The sequence below is a fragment of the Penicillium psychrosexuale genome (assembly GCF_028828465.1).
Source record: "Penicillium psychrosexuale strain IBT 29551 chromosome Unknown utg000004l, whole genome shotgun sequence".
Lineage (NCBI taxonomy): Eukaryota > Fungi > Ascomycota > Eurotiomycetes > Eurotiales > Aspergillaceae > Penicillium > Penicillium psychrosexuale.
In genome coordinates this window covers 755,369-770,022 of record NW_026643189.1, presented here as the reverse complement: position 1 = coordinate 770,022, position 14,654 = coordinate 755,369, and the positions used below count along the sequence as shown (strand labels likewise).

Below are 14,654 nucleotides of genomic sequence, written 5' to 3'. Positions count from 1 at the left end.
TCGTATTACTTCGTATCATTTTGATGATTTTCATATGATGGTTGAGTTCCAAGGTTGGCATGAGGTGTGCCATGAAGCCTCTAGTGGGCATTAGATCATTCAATGCTGCGTGTCTGGTGCAAAATATCCGAGGAATAGCTCGGATACTGGTGGCACCCTCAGAACATCATAGGGAAGTTCGTGCACCCAACCGGACAGTGTCCGAGAACGAAGACTAAGTTAAATTCTGTGACGTGCCGGATTATAGAGAGTGCATCAATTCAGCTTAACTATGGAGTAGATGTTGGAGTAATTCGGTTAAGTACTCCGTACATTATACCGATATGCCGAGCACCGAGATCTCGATATTAGGGCTATATGCAATAACAGAGGAGAGGATAGTACAGTCCAAAATCCGATTTACGAGGACTACCATCTTCGTCCTATTATCTCTTGATAAACATATAATTTTTCGGAGCGAGAGTTGTCAATTGCTATTGACTGTTGTATGTACTGTGTTATGACATCATACTCGGCTGTGGGCGGCAATTGCCGTGTACTCGGCAAAACATCCCACCATGCACAATCACCTGTTGGCCGACGCACTATCGAAATCGTTAAATATGCAACCTAGGGCAAATGCTGTATGCACCCGATGCCACAGTAGCAAGGTATGTTGTTAATTCATGAATAGCTCCTACCAAGACTGATAGCGATGAAGATCCGTTGCGACCTAGAAGGCCGGCGCAGTGGTAAATGTAGCCGTTGCGAGCGTATAGGCTATACGTGTCAGTAAGACTGCGTAATGATACATATTTCCCGAGGTCTATAAGCTGACGTTATAGACCTCACATTGGAAAGCGAAGGAGAGCCCTCCACGCTTCGCTCTATTCGTCACATACAAGTATCCCGTCGCCAAGCCGAGCAGTCCCTGTGACACAGGAAAGCACAGTACAGGAAGCACCATCTCCCTTTCGTCATCTTGGCCGCCGGGATATAACATGTGTGGGACCTGGGGATGTCAACGGCTCGCAACAGCCGAATTCCATCGATGGCAGTCAGCTCATCCTAGACATAAGCCAAGCTTGTCGTCTTCCATCCCCCATCATCGCCCAAGCGCTTACCGATTTCTATTTCCGTGAGCTGTTCTACTTCGTCCCGGTTTTGGATCGTGGGCAATCCGAGATAGAAACCTCTACTTTGTTACAGCAATGCCTGTGTTTCGCGGGAAGTACCATGCGTCAAACAGCAGGGCCAGCCGAGTGGACCACGTTTGCCATCTACGGGCGGATCAGAACATTGCTCTTTCTGAACCACGATCCAGCTCCATTGAATATGCTCAGCGCTCTTTGCATCCTCAGCACCTGGTTTCCATATTCCCCTGATGCGATAGTGCTAGACAACCCGTGGCAATGGGCTGGTATGGCAATCCGACTCGCGATTCAATTGCACTTACACGAGAATGAGACGTACAGCAGATTAGAGGATCCAGGAAGAGCGCGCAGGATGTGGTGGTATCTCTTTATCAACGATACATTGCAGACGGCCTGCTGTGGGCGTCCTGGAATGTTTCCCCTGGAAACCTCTGTGCCACTGCCTGTTCCGAGTGACTTCAAACATGTCGATCTCGTATCACGCGTTTTCTGCCAGTTAACAGTTCTCTGTACAAAACTCAGGAAGGTTGTGGACCTGGCCAGAGTCGATAAGGCCTCATCAGAGCAGGTGTATCTGAACCTGGATGGCCTGAGAGTGTGGAGAGAACAGTTGCCCCTCGAAATCCAATTGTTCGACGTCGAAACTAGACAACCATACAATCGCGCTGTTGCTGAGCTCCATATATTTTACCTGGTGACTGTCATTTTGACATGCTTCCTTGGCCGCCGGGACAACCCGTCGTTGTTCAAATACGCTTCAATGGCTGCTTCATCTTGTGTTTCTCGGCTGTATGAGGAGATTCTCTATCACGAGGATGTTCAATACCTACTGGCAATGCATACTTGGGCTAACCTCGTCGCCGGAATCCCACGAGCTTTCGGAGACAGCGATGTATTGAACCCTGACCGCGATGAGGAACTCAGAATCAGCAAACAGGTGCTGGAAATTATGAGAGAGAAGCATACCTCCGCTACTTTTGTACTCAACAAAATCAACGGTCTCAACAATATGCGCGCAGATTCGGTTCCCGCTCAAGCCGATAACACGTGCGGTGCTCTTCCGGTGTCTGGGCAAATTCAACTGGCTCAGCTATTCCCTTTCCCCTCGAGGTTTTGCCCTATGCTTAGGATTCTAAGAACTGCGGAAGCTAGCGAAAACCAACCACCGGACGCGCTTCTCACTCTGCCTGAAGATAGCAATGATTGGCCGATGGATTGGTCTTCCTTTTTGTTTGACGGTCCTATGAGCTTCTAAATACTGCTGTGAATACTGGCTCTAATAGAAAGTTCATAGTACTAGCCTTATTACGTCGCTAGACTGTAGAGTTAGATTCTAGTGTATCTATTCTTCATTTGTACATTGGTGAAGCATTCAAGAAGTTATCGCTGGTATACGAATTTAGTAGGCAACTGATAAATTCCCACTATTCTATAGAATCAGTGTAAAGGTTAGGGATTGCGCCCATCAAAGAAACACGGTCAATTAATTCCCCCGACGGATGAACTCGATATTTGGTGTCTCGGCAAAGTTACGGCTCTCGGGTTTGCCGCTTCGGCCATTTTGTGTCGCATATTTCTTCTAGGACTTTTATATAAATTGAACATAAGATTCTCATCTCAAATAATTCCTCCAGCTCACTCATTAGCAAAGAACAACTACACTATGGCATCCAATCAGAACACCACCGGAGGCGTACAGCTGACGTTCCTCACAACGGGAACGGTACGCATTAGACCCTCAATGCGCTCGCAACCATTGAGCAAGATTCCGATTCTTCGACGCCTCCGAGCAATTTGCGACAGAACATGGACTGAGCCATTGCCAGTCGGGGTATTCCTCATTCGCCACCCCGAAGGTCTCTTCCTCATGGACACCGGGCAATCTCCATGCTGCAACGACGCCGGATATCTCCCACGACTGGCTATCTTGAACGGCTTCCTAAGCGTGTTCATCATCGAACACCAAGACGGAGTCCTTGAGCAACTTCACAAGCTCGGAATCAAGGCGACTGACCTCAAAGCCGTGATTCTGACCCACCTGCACAACGACCACGCGGGTGGATTAGAGGATCTGGTTGCGGAGGCACCTGACCTGCCTATCTACATCAGCCGTGAGCACTGGAATGCTTTCGGGGAACATCCTCTCTTTGCAAGCATGGAGGGAGCCACACCCAATCATTGGCCAAAAGGGTTCTCGCCGAAGATTGTGGACCTGCAGGACAGACCACTTGGACCATGGAAGCAGTCTTATCCTGTGACAGAAGATGGTAGAATTGCCATCGTCGATACGTCGGGTCATGTTCCTGGGCATATTAGTCTGGTGATTTACGGCGACGGGGAAGATGGACAGAGTCGGGTCACATACTTCCTCCCTGGAGACGCAACATATGGCTTGGACCTTTTGGACAAGGAGCAGCCCGATGGGATAAATGACGACCCTATGCGTGCTTATCAAACGCTGAAGACTATCAAGCAGTTTGCTAAAGAGACTGATGTCGTTATCTTGCCTAGTCATGACATCAACACACCTCGCTTGCTTGCTGAGCGAGTAGTCTACCGGCCTCGTGAGAAAGAGTGATCGTGTTTCAATACCATGTACAATATTATGTTATTTGATGGAGGAAGCTATGTACTAATATCGGACTAATATGTATCTAAATGGAAGAAATATTAGAATATTTTCGTTTTTGTAGCGAAGGAGCCTGCGTAATAATCGACTGCATAGTGCTCTATCTGTATGGATCGTTGCAAGAATTGATACCTTGCCTGAGAATCAGAAGCCACCAGGTCCGCCGATCTTGGAAACAACAGTCGTCTTCCTATGGGTAAGAGAGATGTGGAGGGTAAGGGTTTCTACTCTTAGCGTGGAAAGAAACCCGAACTCGGACCGAGCTCACTGTGGCAAAGCCGATACCGACTGCCGACTTCCATCTAGCGGCGCAAAGCCAGTGGCGAAATCATGGCCGAAAGAACATGAGGCGCTCGCCACCCGGCTTTCGGTAAGAACCCGTGGAAATCAATAATTAAGCATAACCTGAAACAATAGGAGATTAGAATAGCCGGAGATTTAACATATTCAGAATCCCCGTAACGTAACATATAACGCTTCACAACCCAAAATTCCACCATGACATAAAAGCTCATTGTAATAGTCAGAGCGACAGGCGGGCAAGGGGGATCAGTTGTATCGTCATTTCTGAAAGCCGGAGGATGGAATACCCGTAGCCTGATCCATGATACCGAGAGTGACAAGGCGAAGGCCCTCGCCGTAAAGGGGTTCGAGATAGTGTAGGCGGATATCTGAGATCTGGCGAGTCTTGAAACAGCCTTTCATGGTACCCGTGTGATATTTGCCATTACGGACTACTAGGAGAACTTCTGGACGAAATTCTGGAAAGTCCATAGAGATCGGGTACACGCAAGGCAAAGCAGTCAGCAACATGTAAGAGAAGAGAAAGATGATATGAAGGGTTGGCAAAACTAGGTGAGAGGAAAAATAAATATCTAAAGGGATGACAGCCATCAATCAAGTTATGTAGCCGGACCAGTTCTAAGACCCTTCTCGACGATCTCAATATCTCGGAGCAGTTCCTCCGCGGATTCGTATTCCTTCAACCAGCACTTCGAAGTAATAGCACTGCACGCATGCGAATCCTGTGGGAACTGCTGCTTTTCAAACCTCTCTCGGACCTGCTCATACCACCCATCTTCCCCATCGACAATGTCAGGAAAGACCGAGTACCCCATCATGATCAAGTAGATAGTACAACCCAGCGCAAAGAGATCTGTTTTGACATCCGCATCAAAAGGATCGGCCCGAGGGCAGTAGAATCTGACGGGCTCCCCGCTTCCGCCATCAAGCAGTACTGTTCCATCGCTCGATAGTTGTTTCCCTTGGAAATCCGACAGCTTGATATGAAGATCCTCATCGAGGAGAATATTTCCAGGCTGGATATCACAGTGAATGACGCCCTGAGCATGGATCCATGCAACTGCCTCGGTAGCCTCTCGACACCAGGATAACTGCTGCTGGATCGAAGGGGGGGCGTTGTCTGATTCGAGGAGATAGTAGCCTAAGGTTCCGTTTACAGCTCGCTCGAGGTAGAGCCCCTTATCGGAGAAGCCCCTGAATCCTATTATGCGTTCATGGGACCCGACAATTTCGAAAAGCTTTTTCTCGATTTCGAGACGACTCATGTCTCCGCCAGGGGCGAGAGGATATTTCATGACCGTCAAATCATCCACTTCTCCAATGAACGCACTGCTCCCCGAGGCGATGACCTTCCTCACCCCTGGGGGGCAGTAATGCCTGTATATAACAACTTCTGCGTCGTCCAACATGGCGAGTCGAGGGAAGAAAAATGTTATATGGAAAAGGTTTGGTAAGCTCAGTATTTGGGGTGATAGAATTGCGAGTTGAAAGAAACCCTACAATGAACAGTTAAGGCGCGTGATGTTGCTCGGGCGGGGGATGGTGCACCGGACAATCGAAATGATTGGCTGGTATTGCCAGCAGAAAGTTGGCTTGATCGAGTAACTAGATTTCAAGGTGTATTAGCTTCTTAATAATGGTTTTTCTCCTATAATAGTTAACTAGATAAACAATCGGGGTCGAATCGGGGTCGATTCTCTTCTAGTGATATGATCACAAAACAAACTAAATACTGTAGTAGTACATCTATGCGTGGACAGTTAAAAGGGTATAGAAAGAAGGAAACAGTAGTAGCCTCTACGTATTCGCTACACATTAGATGAAACTACATATTAGGGGAATTGACGAGGCATTAAATACATTGGGATAGCTAAAGTGGTAAACTGCATTCACCGATGGCGAGATGAATTACGCAGTTGACAGCACCATACATATTGGACTCAGTACAAAACAATTTACCTCAGCTATAGTCCACGCGCAGTACCTAATCCTCACACCACCAGCCGAACGAAGTCCATCCCAAAAAATCTTCACAGTTCGTGGACATGATCACGTCCGGCCATGGCCTTCCTTTCATCTAAGAACCGTCAGTCATTCAGGCACTTCGAATTTTGATCTGTTTAGCATACGTACATATCAACGACTTCTCTAACACTTTGGGCATATATGGCCCGGAACCCTGACAACCGAGGTTGCCAAGTATACATCCTTGTATCCCGTGCAGTTGCTACCACCGGGCTGGGGGCACTGGACCATTGCAATCTCTTCTTTTTCATGCTTTGGGGTAGCAGTACAGTTTTGATACTTTCTGCGGGCAATACGTCGTTCGCATCCGCAAGCCATGATGATATTCAGACCGTAAGTTGTTCTTGACCGAAAGGCAATAGAAGTTAAAGTGTAGAGCCAGTGGCCAGAGGATAATTGAGTAATAGTAGAGCGATAGTTGAGCAAAAGCTTTGTGATTCTCATGTTGACATCGGAATTATGATGCCTTTATATATTCATCTCGCAAAGTCTCCCTCGAGCTGAGGGGTCAGTGCAGCTTATGGTCAACACCATTATCTAGCTTGATGAATGAATCACGACCATGTCCGCGATGTATTGTCTTCTCCCCCGCATGATCATATTGGCTATCTCCCTAGTGTCATGTAAAGTGTTGACTATGCATCTCTCTCGTCATCTAGACCGGATATAGCCTCTGATACGCCTCCTCCAATTACCTTTCGGTATTCGACGAGCTAAAGATCTGATCATGTACATTATTGGCTATGACTAAGACTACGATAGAAAACCGAATTACAGACTTTTCCAGTTGAATTCAACCCATTCCAGGAATCTCCAAATCTTTCCATCTAGTTTTATTCTCTTTATCCGGACTACAGTAACATATAGGAAAGTAGAATGATTCTAAGTCTAACACTGTCCGTCCACTTCTCTGAGAGGAACGCCTTATCAGTGCTCCAAGGGACTCTAGTTCTCATAAAACTGTTCTCGAGAGTTCTTCAGTTATCCATTGCCCCGTATATTGGTGAATCAACATCCTTCTGCTTCTCTCCTTTTTCTACGCCGAGTCGTATGGCCTCTAAGATTGGATAAACCGCATCTACTCCAACATACCAAAATATTCAACATTAAGTCCTAACATTTGACTGCGTAGACTTGGTTGGTCTTGGTTGGAATTGTTTTCCATATCCAATTCGTAGCAGTGCCAGCCTGGGGGGAGAAAAGTATTTCCGCTATCCTCGCCCCACCATTTTGTGCCCCTCTTCGTGAGAGGAAACAGTTACTACCATCTTTTACCCTTCAATTCTTGAGATTACGATGCGAAATGCCTTTTCATCATTTGACAGATGCTATGCATTGATACCCGATTGACCCGACTATTTGTGATTTTGAAGACTTGATTGTTCCTGCCTCAGACCATACGACGACACACAGCCCATTGCTTCTCATCAACCAACCGACACATCACAAGAGGAGAAAAAACCAGGATATACAAAAGCTGGTTACAAGGTCCTACATCTTGCGAACTAAAATAACACGAGGCGAACTTTTCGCCGCGGTTGTGTACTTCAGTATAATCAATCTTATCATTCAAAGTCAGTTTCTCTTTAGAAAACCCAACTGTTACTGGAGGAATTCCATTATTGCTCATAATTGGCCCCGAGCTAACGTGCCACTTCAGCCATGATCGACCAGGTGCGCAAGTACAAGCTTGATCCTATTCCACGAGGAAATCTTACAGGGGTAGTGAACCGAAATGTATGTACTCTAGAGTTGGAGACTGGATAATGCTAATTATTTGCAGCTAAACCGTGACGATTGTGAAAATATAGAATGGACTGCCCTTCCGAAAGCAACCCGAATGAAGCCTCCTCCGAAAGCCATCGCCGTTATTGTTGATGTCATAGAAAGCCAAGGTGCCATCCACATCACCGACGATGACGGATCATACATTGATATGGTAGGAACTGAATTTGCTGGCCATTTGGTGCTTGTCCCGTGGGATAAAAGCTGGTTTTTGAGGGGATCTGGATCGATTGAAGTGGGATATGTTATCGTTTAGGAGAGGACATGATATAAATCACTCGATAACTCTTTGACGATTTATGATTAAGGAATCTGTCAACTCCCTAGATATTGGGATTGTGACGAAGGACGATTGATATCTGTTGTAGGGGTCGGTTAGGCGCATTATGCCGGTGATTTGGCCTGGCATCGCCGCGATTTTTTTCAGATCGTCCATGGAGACCTCATAAACATCACCATGAACAGAGGTAAGGGTAGCGTCTTTCCTTGGTCAGCCTTAGTCACAGAGAAGGAGCAAAGATCGTTTACCTCGAGTCACTCCGTCAGCTAGCTTCTCAAAGACGTCGAGCTCCAATTCATTCCATTTTTCGGACAGCTTAGAAGGCAAATATACGCGCTCCTCATCTCTCATGTTCGCAATGGCAAAAGGTCCCAATCCAGCCGCACAAAGAACAACCCCTGTGTCGCCGTGCTTCTTCCTTATGTTCCGTTGAGTCTCCAGATATGTTGTTCTTTGCTTAGCACCTTTCGCATCCGTTGAAGGTCGTCCATTTGTTAGGAGCTGAAAAGCATCGTCAACTCGCTTTTGTTCAGAGTCTTTCAGATAGGTACGGTGATGCGTTAACTTTGAGAACTTCAAGAGCTTCGCCACGGCCTCGTCTGCAGTTAGACTTTGCGAAGGCATCTATCTGCTCTTCGTTCATTAAGAGATAATGAAAATGATTATCACTGGAGTATATACTGTATGTGGGACCAAGCTTAGATGTAATCAGAAAGAGGCGAGATCTCTCTAGAACAAGTGAAAAATGCTTGAAGGTTGTTGAAATCCGTTGGAAACAGCTGGAAACAGTTGTAAAGTTTTGGCCCTGATTCCAGCCATGCAGAAATCCATGGAAACTTATGGAAATGTCGAATCGTCAAGAAGACCAATCATAGTTTGAAATGATGAAACAAGGAGGCAGACATGGTGCATGAAGCCTCAAAGTATACGACTTCAGCGATACGCGCGGGGTAATGAGAATATCTGATCTGAATTACCTGGAACTATAATGGAAATTATGATTCACAGAAGACATTGTTATCGCAAGTTTCTACTTTATTTCTTTAGTTGTCTCTTCCAAACAACCCCAGGGCCAAACGAATCCCTCCGTCCCTGTATGCAATCGATGGCCGCCATCCGTAATATTTTAGGAGCTAGAAATCTGCGATTGAGCATGTATCAACATAGAGCATTACAAAATCTCTATGAGGGGACTGAGACTGATAGCTTATAACTAAAACGGTATGCAATAATGTTAAGATTACATTTTATTACTGAAGTTATATAGTTAGGTGTAACTAGTGAAGAGGGGACCCCTAAGGGGCACCGACAGCCCTGTCTGCGAAACAGGTGTGAGAGCAGAGTCGTCACTGGGAGTAGTAGGGTGCTAGAGAGGAGAACACCATGGGGTGACTACTGAGAATGGAAGTGGAAAGGTGTCTGCGTTGCTATCTATGCCTCGGGAGTGCTTTTATGTCACATAGCCGCTTAGTCATCCTGCTCTGCAAACCCCCACTGCACTAGTTATGTTGTAGTTAGTTAGTTAGTTAGAAAATGGTGCTAATTAAGGCATTCAGGCATCACTAAGCCCCCAAAGCGGGTTTTGAACGCTGGCCCTTCGTAGGCTGTCGGTAAATGCATCTTTGATGAAAGTCAGCCTCGCTATAAATAAAGTAGGAGATTATAGGTTGTACCGGTAGGGGCTGTGGGCTTGGCGTGAGGCTGAGCGGAGATTGCTGCCTGCAGGGCTGATAGATTTCAGCTTCCTATAAATATTTATCAACTGCAAGATATCCTCAAAGTCCTCACAACCCAAGTCTTCACAAATCATCATGCCTCCCCTAAAAATCATAGTCACGGGCAAATCATCCGTCACCCATGCCCCAGAACTTGCCACCCTCAGATTCTCAGTAAAGGGAAATGGCTCCGAGCAAGACAAAGTCGCCAAGGAAGTGTCAAGTTTATCGAGCAACCTACAAACCTGGATCAAATCAGCCTTTCCCTCCTCTGCCGACAATGAGCCCGATGCCCCTATGACAAAATTCTCATCCACGAACATCAGAACCTGGACAAAGTCAACAGGTAGACACGACCAGCCCTTGCCAAATCCATACCATGCCAGTATATCCTTCAAAGCCGTCTTCCGGGACTTCGCAGAGTTGAACCACGCGATCGAAGAATTGCTGGTTTATCCCAAGGTGGAGATCGACAGCCTGGATTGGAGTCTCACCGACGAAACCGGCAGACGACTGGCTTCGGATGCACGCAAATTGGCACTGCGCGATGCTATCCAGCAAGCTGATGATTACTCGGAAGTGCTCGGACGCTCTGTTTCCGTGGTGGAAATTTCCGACCAACAAGCGAGTCCCTACAGGACTAGACAACTTATTGGTGCTTGCAATAGTACTACTCTCTTTGGGGATGACTCTCCGGCGCTGGACCTCACGCCTCAGGATATTGATGTCGAAAGCCAGGTTAATGTCACTTTTGAAGCTGCGTGAGATGTTTGGCGTTGTTCTTTCTTCGGCCCAACTAGTGGACTGTGGATATTGGTTGCACTAGACTACATGTTTGATTTATCAAGATCTTGAATATGTGATATATTCGTATTATATGTTCCAATCCTTTTTGAGCCTCGGTTAGCATTAAAGAAAGCCCCGCTGAAGTCCATAAAGCCCCGGGAATGGAATCATGCAACCAACTTATAGAATCAATGTACGTGTCGTAATCATCCACAAAGAAGTTCAGCGGCAGTGTTTCAACTCTAGAACCAGCACGAAGTGTAGAAGGCAGCTCTAGCCTCTGTGTTCTTCCTATGCTGGAAGTCGATTAATTCTTGCCTTGCCTGAGGGGGCTCCTAAGCTTCGAATCGTTTTTGAACAGTCGTCCTAAAGGAGAGGCAATTCTTAGAGTTTGAATACGATGTAGATATGGAGAAACAGCGTGTCAGATTCTTCAGGATCAGAGTGGACGGAGGGGAGAAGGAGGAGAGGAGAGGAAGAGAGGAGAGGGAGAGAGCTACTAAGTAGACAATGTGTTCCCCGCTTGGTGCCTTAGTCAACAGACACCCGACAGCTGACTAATTAGTTATAATGGGGGAAAGAAAACCTGTTGCATTCACTAGCTAAGAGAGGGAGAGAAAGGAAGTCCAGGTGGGGAAGCAAGATACTATCTATATGAGGCAAACAACGGTCTCAACAAGTTAACTTTGTGATGAAACCGCATAGAGATATGCTCAAGAAACATGTATAAGGCTAGGTATGCAGCTAAATTAGGAAAGAGATGTCAGCACGTTGATGTGCGCTTAAATGACGAATTTTAATAGTACTTACTCGTTCGGCTATACACTTGGGTTGCCCCCAGTTGTCCAAACGCACTTCGCCGCCTCGGTGTTGACTTTCAACGACAGTAGGTCTGGGCGGGAATAGTGGCCAACCGTATCAATCATTGCCTTGGCGTAGTCAATATCTCCGAGGTTGATATCAGCTTGCAGGATGCATTCCTCCCCAGCGGGGGGTGCCTCCACGAGAGAGGCTCCGTCCGGTCCGAATATCATAGAGAACCCTCCACTAGGCTGCTCACAGAAATCAGTAACTATCACCACGGATGGAAAGAAAAGAAGAAGAAAAAAACAAAAATAACACAGATGAGAAAAATGAGAATTACCGTTTGGATAATCCCTCCTTCAACCAGGTTCTGCTTTTGGAGACTCTCTCTCTTGACTACCTGCGTACAAACCAGCACAAAGGCCTGGCCCTCAATGGCGAAGAATTGACTGGCATTACGACTCGCCACGTCCGTTTCATGGAAAGGCCATTTCAACCCCTTGGGCTCCGGGAACTCCGCCGGCCAGCTAGCGACGTGAATCTGCACCCCCTGCGAGTACTCGTAGAACCGTAGGAGCGGCTGGAGGTGTTCCCAGCAGTTCAGGCCTCCAATGCGACCAAAGGGGGAATCGACCACCGTTTGGAGAGACTCCGCCTGGCCCTCGCCCCAGATAGACCGCTCCACATGGGTGGGCTTGATCTTACGCCGATGGTGCACGATCTGGCCGCCGGGGTTGATGAACGACTGCGCCATGTATAAGCTCCCCCTTCGCGTTCGCTGTAGCCGAGCACGATGAATATACCCGCTTCCTTGACGGCCTGACGAATAGTATCCATTTCGGGGGAATCACGGTTTAGTGAATTGGCCATGTACTGGTGCATAAGCTCCATGTTGTCCACAACGCTGCCCGTCCACATTGTCCTATCGAGCATGGGGCGACTAGGTCAGTTAATGACCTCTAGTGTGCGCTTGCGGTGGCATCATTCCCTTACCACAGATAGCCCGGAATCCACACCTCGGGGAAACCCAGGACATTGATGCCCTTCGCACCAGCTTCCTGGATTAATGCAACGGTCTTTGCGACACCGGCGGCCAGGTCCAGCCAGGCGGGCTCGGCCTGGACAGCCCCCACACGGACTCGAGTCATCTTGTATGTGTTAGGTTTCTAATTTGGTAAGTTTACTAGGATCCGACGTGGTGAAAAAAAAAACAAAAAAAAGAGTAATATGGTGGTATCGATCAGGTCGAACCACAAGTGCACTCGTTCTATTTATTATATGAGACACATGCTTTGGTTATCTCCTCGATCAATGTCTCGCATAGGCATGCCTGTTTGGGAAAGCCACTCCTTTTTTCCTTTGTATGTACCCTGCCATGCCAGCTCGGGCGAGGATTCACGCTAATGCACATGCACCTCCTAGCCTATTTGGAGGTGCTGATAATACCAATACCACATAATGTACAAATATTTACTGAGTACTCCGTACAGATATATTATCTTTGGCGTATGTGCATTAGCGTTCTTTTTCGGCCGGCCTGGCATGGCAGGGTAGCAGATTTCCTCCCCCACTTGTTGGCTTTCCCTGTCTATCGGCTTACCAGCGTATGTTGTAGGTATGAGAGGCCGCGGCCTCCGAGCTATAATCCGTCCTTTTGTGGGCCCCAGCACCACGAGACCCATGCTAGACGAATATAGTGCGTTACGGCACCGTACTTTCGAGATTCTCCTGGCGAGACGCTGAGTGAGAGTAGTAATTTACTAAGTCCTTAACTCGACAGTAAATCTGATTCCGAATGTTACCGTACTACATACATATGTATCTAACTCTCCTCTTCACTGATCTTGATCGAGTATTCGTTCTGTCCATTTTTTCTATACACCATTCCTTCTAAATTTCCCCCGAAAGAACCGCAATGACAACCATCCACCAGGTCCCCAATGAAGCTGGTGCAAACCTCAACATGGCGCACTTGGTGACAGTCGACTTAGCACGCATTGTGACCGGTGACTCTCAGGAGAGGCAGAAACTCTACGATGCTGCTACACGTCCTGGAGCGTTTTTTTTGGACTTCAAGCAGAGCAGTGAAGCTATACTCGACGCCTCGCAGCAGTTGTATGCGCTATCGGACCGTTATTTTCAACGTCCCCTCACAGAAAAATTGAAGGATTTCCGTGAGGATCAACCTGCTTCCAGCGACCGTGGGTAAGAAACACTCTTCTAACTCGTTGTTGGCATCAGCTGAACCGACTCTATCAAAGTTACAAGAGCAGTGATTGTGATGAGACATTCGAGGTACTTATCAGCCCTATCCGTTGCTTGTGGCAGAGACTCTGCTAACTATCTTCACAAGTTTGCCGATGACGAGCTCTTCCGTGGTGACCTAAGACTCCCGTCTATTCTGCAGGATGAAAGCGATCGAGTCCGGCAATTCAACAAGCTCTGCCATGCCGCCGCCATGAGTATACTTTCATCACTCTCTGATTCCTTGGGTCTGGAGGGCGACGGACGGTTTGAAGCGTACCATCAGACTACAGACAGCAGCGATACCGGCCTCAAGCTCATATACGAGCCCTCAATTGACAAGGCCACTGACGTGGTCGAGAATAAGCACACCGATAGCGGGAGCTTGACCCTACTGTTCTACGAGCAGCTGGGATTGCATGTCTACCTTCCCGAGCAGGACCGATGGGACTTTGCAGCGGTCCCTAAGCCCGGGTGCGCCCTCGTCACCGTGGCCGACTCCCTGCGACGCTTATCAGACTTGAAATTCCACTCGCCGCTGCATCGTGTCACGCAGCCCAGGGACGGGGCTGTGAAGCGGTATTTTCTATCATACTTTCTTCGCCCTTCCCACACCGCCAAGGCCGCATAGGGCCAAGGGCCACCGAGTTGTTAACCGATTTGGCCCAGCAGCTCGGCACCAGGTTGAACAGATAGTTTTGTAGGACTTAGCAACAATTATCGTTACTTTTGCCAACCTATGACCTATGGGTTACATTCCTGTAGATACATATATGCTCTACGTACTCCGTAGTATTTATAGTCTGTCATGTGAATTTATTATAAACACACTGGTGCTTCTCCATGCTAATAAGCTGACCGGAGTTACAGGGGCTGACAGAGCCCGCCCGCTTGGCTGCGATCCGAACACCCGCACGGTGCGAATACGCGACTGGTGCCTTTATTAATCC

The 14,654-nt window shown here is 47.5% G+C and overlaps 10 protein-coding genes across 10 annotated transcripts; 5 read left to right on the top strand and 5 right to left on the bottom strand.

Annotated features, from left to right (window-relative positions):
- Window positions 1-602: 602 nt before the first annotated feature.
- Window positions 603-2,388, top strand: N7518_006073 (fungal specific transcription factor domain-containing protein; the record flags this gene model as incomplete). Its single annotated transcript, XM_057187000.1, has 3 exons — window positions 603-623; window positions 674-771; window positions 825-2,388. The coding sequence occupies 3 exons, from the start codon at window positions 603-605 to the stop codon at window positions 2,386-2,388; spliced, it is 1,683 nt and encodes a 560-aa protein (XP_057038703.1).
- Window positions 2,389-2,796: 408 nt separating this feature from the next.
- On the top strand, window positions 2,797-3,711 carry N7518_006072 (N-acyl homoserine lactonase family protein; the record flags this gene model as incomplete). The annotated part of the gene is made up of 1 exon (XM_057186999.1): window positions 2,797-3,711. One exon carries the CDS (start codon window positions 2,797-2,799, stop codon window positions 3,709-3,711), a length of 915 nt encoding a protein of 304 aa, XP_057038702.1.
- Window positions 3,712-4,323: 612 nt separating this feature from the next.
- N7518_006071 (uncharacterized protein) lies at window positions 4,324-4,536 on the bottom strand (the record flags this gene model as incomplete). The annotated part of the gene is made up of 1 exon (XM_057186998.1): window positions 4,324-4,536. The coding sequence occupies one exon, from the start codon at window positions 4,534-4,536 to the stop codon at window positions 4,324-4,326; it is 213 nt and encodes a 70-aa protein (XP_057038701.1).
- A 128-nt stretch (window positions 4,537-4,664) lies between these two features.
- Window positions 4,665-5,474, bottom strand: N7518_006070 (protein kinase family protein; the record flags this gene model as incomplete). Its single annotated transcript, XM_057186997.1, has 1 exon — window positions 4,665-5,474. The coding sequence occupies one exon, from the start codon at window positions 5,472-5,474 to the stop codon at window positions 4,665-4,667; it is 810 nt and encodes a 269-aa protein (XP_057038700.1).
- A 739-nt stretch (window positions 5,475-6,213) lies between these two features.
- N7518_006069 (uncharacterized protein) lies at window positions 6,214-6,408 on the bottom strand (the record flags this gene model as incomplete). Its single annotated transcript, XM_057186996.1, has 1 exon — window positions 6,214-6,408. The coding sequence occupies one exon, from the start codon at window positions 6,406-6,408 to the stop codon at window positions 6,214-6,216; it is 195 nt and encodes a 64-aa protein (XP_057038699.1).
- Window positions 6,409-7,752: 1,344 nt separating this feature from the next.
- N7518_006068 (uncharacterized protein) lies at window positions 7,753-8,131 on the top strand (the record flags this gene model as incomplete). The annotated part of the gene is made up of 2 exons (XM_057186995.1): window positions 7,753-7,827; window positions 7,874-8,131. 2 exons carry the CDS (start codon window positions 7,753-7,755, stop codon window positions 8,129-8,131), a joined length of 333 nt encoding a protein of 110 aa, XP_057038698.1.
- Window positions 8,132-8,149: 18 nt separating this feature from the next.
- N7518_006067 (uncharacterized protein) lies at window positions 8,150-8,779 on the bottom strand (the record flags this gene model as incomplete). The annotated part of the gene is made up of 2 exons (XM_057186994.1): window positions 8,150-8,355; window positions 8,404-8,779. The coding sequence occupies 2 exons, from the start codon at window positions 8,777-8,779 to the stop codon at window positions 8,150-8,152; spliced, it is 582 nt and encodes a 193-aa protein (XP_057038697.1).
- Window positions 8,780-9,966: 1,187 nt separating this feature from the next.
- On the top strand, window positions 9,967-10,635 carry N7518_006066 (SIMPL domain-containing protein; the record flags this gene model as incomplete). The annotated part of the gene is made up of 1 exon (XM_057186993.1): window positions 9,967-10,635. The coding sequence occupies one exon, from the start codon at window positions 9,967-9,969 to the stop codon at window positions 10,633-10,635; it is 669 nt and encodes a 222-aa protein (XP_057038696.1).
- An 839-nt stretch (window positions 10,636-11,474) lies between these two features.
- N7518_006065 (uncharacterized protein) lies at window positions 11,475-12,608 on the bottom strand (the record flags this gene model as incomplete). The annotated part of the gene is made up of 3 exons (XM_057186992.1): window positions 11,475-11,708; window positions 11,873-12,238; window positions 12,477-12,608. The coding sequence occupies 3 exons, from the start codon at window positions 12,606-12,608 to the stop codon at window positions 11,475-11,477; spliced, it is 732 nt and encodes a 243-aa protein (XP_057038695.1).
- A 767-nt stretch (window positions 12,609-13,375) lies between these two features.
- On the top strand, window positions 13,376-14,335 carry N7518_006064 (putative oxidoreductase, 2OG-Fe(II) oxygenase family; the record flags this gene model as incomplete). Its single annotated transcript, XM_057186991.1, has 3 exons — window positions 13,376-13,665; window positions 13,722-13,755; window positions 13,814-14,335. 3 exons carry the CDS (start codon window positions 13,376-13,378, stop codon window positions 14,333-14,335), a joined length of 846 nt encoding a protein of 281 aa, XP_057038694.1.
- Window positions 14,336-14,654: the final 319 nt, after the last annotated feature.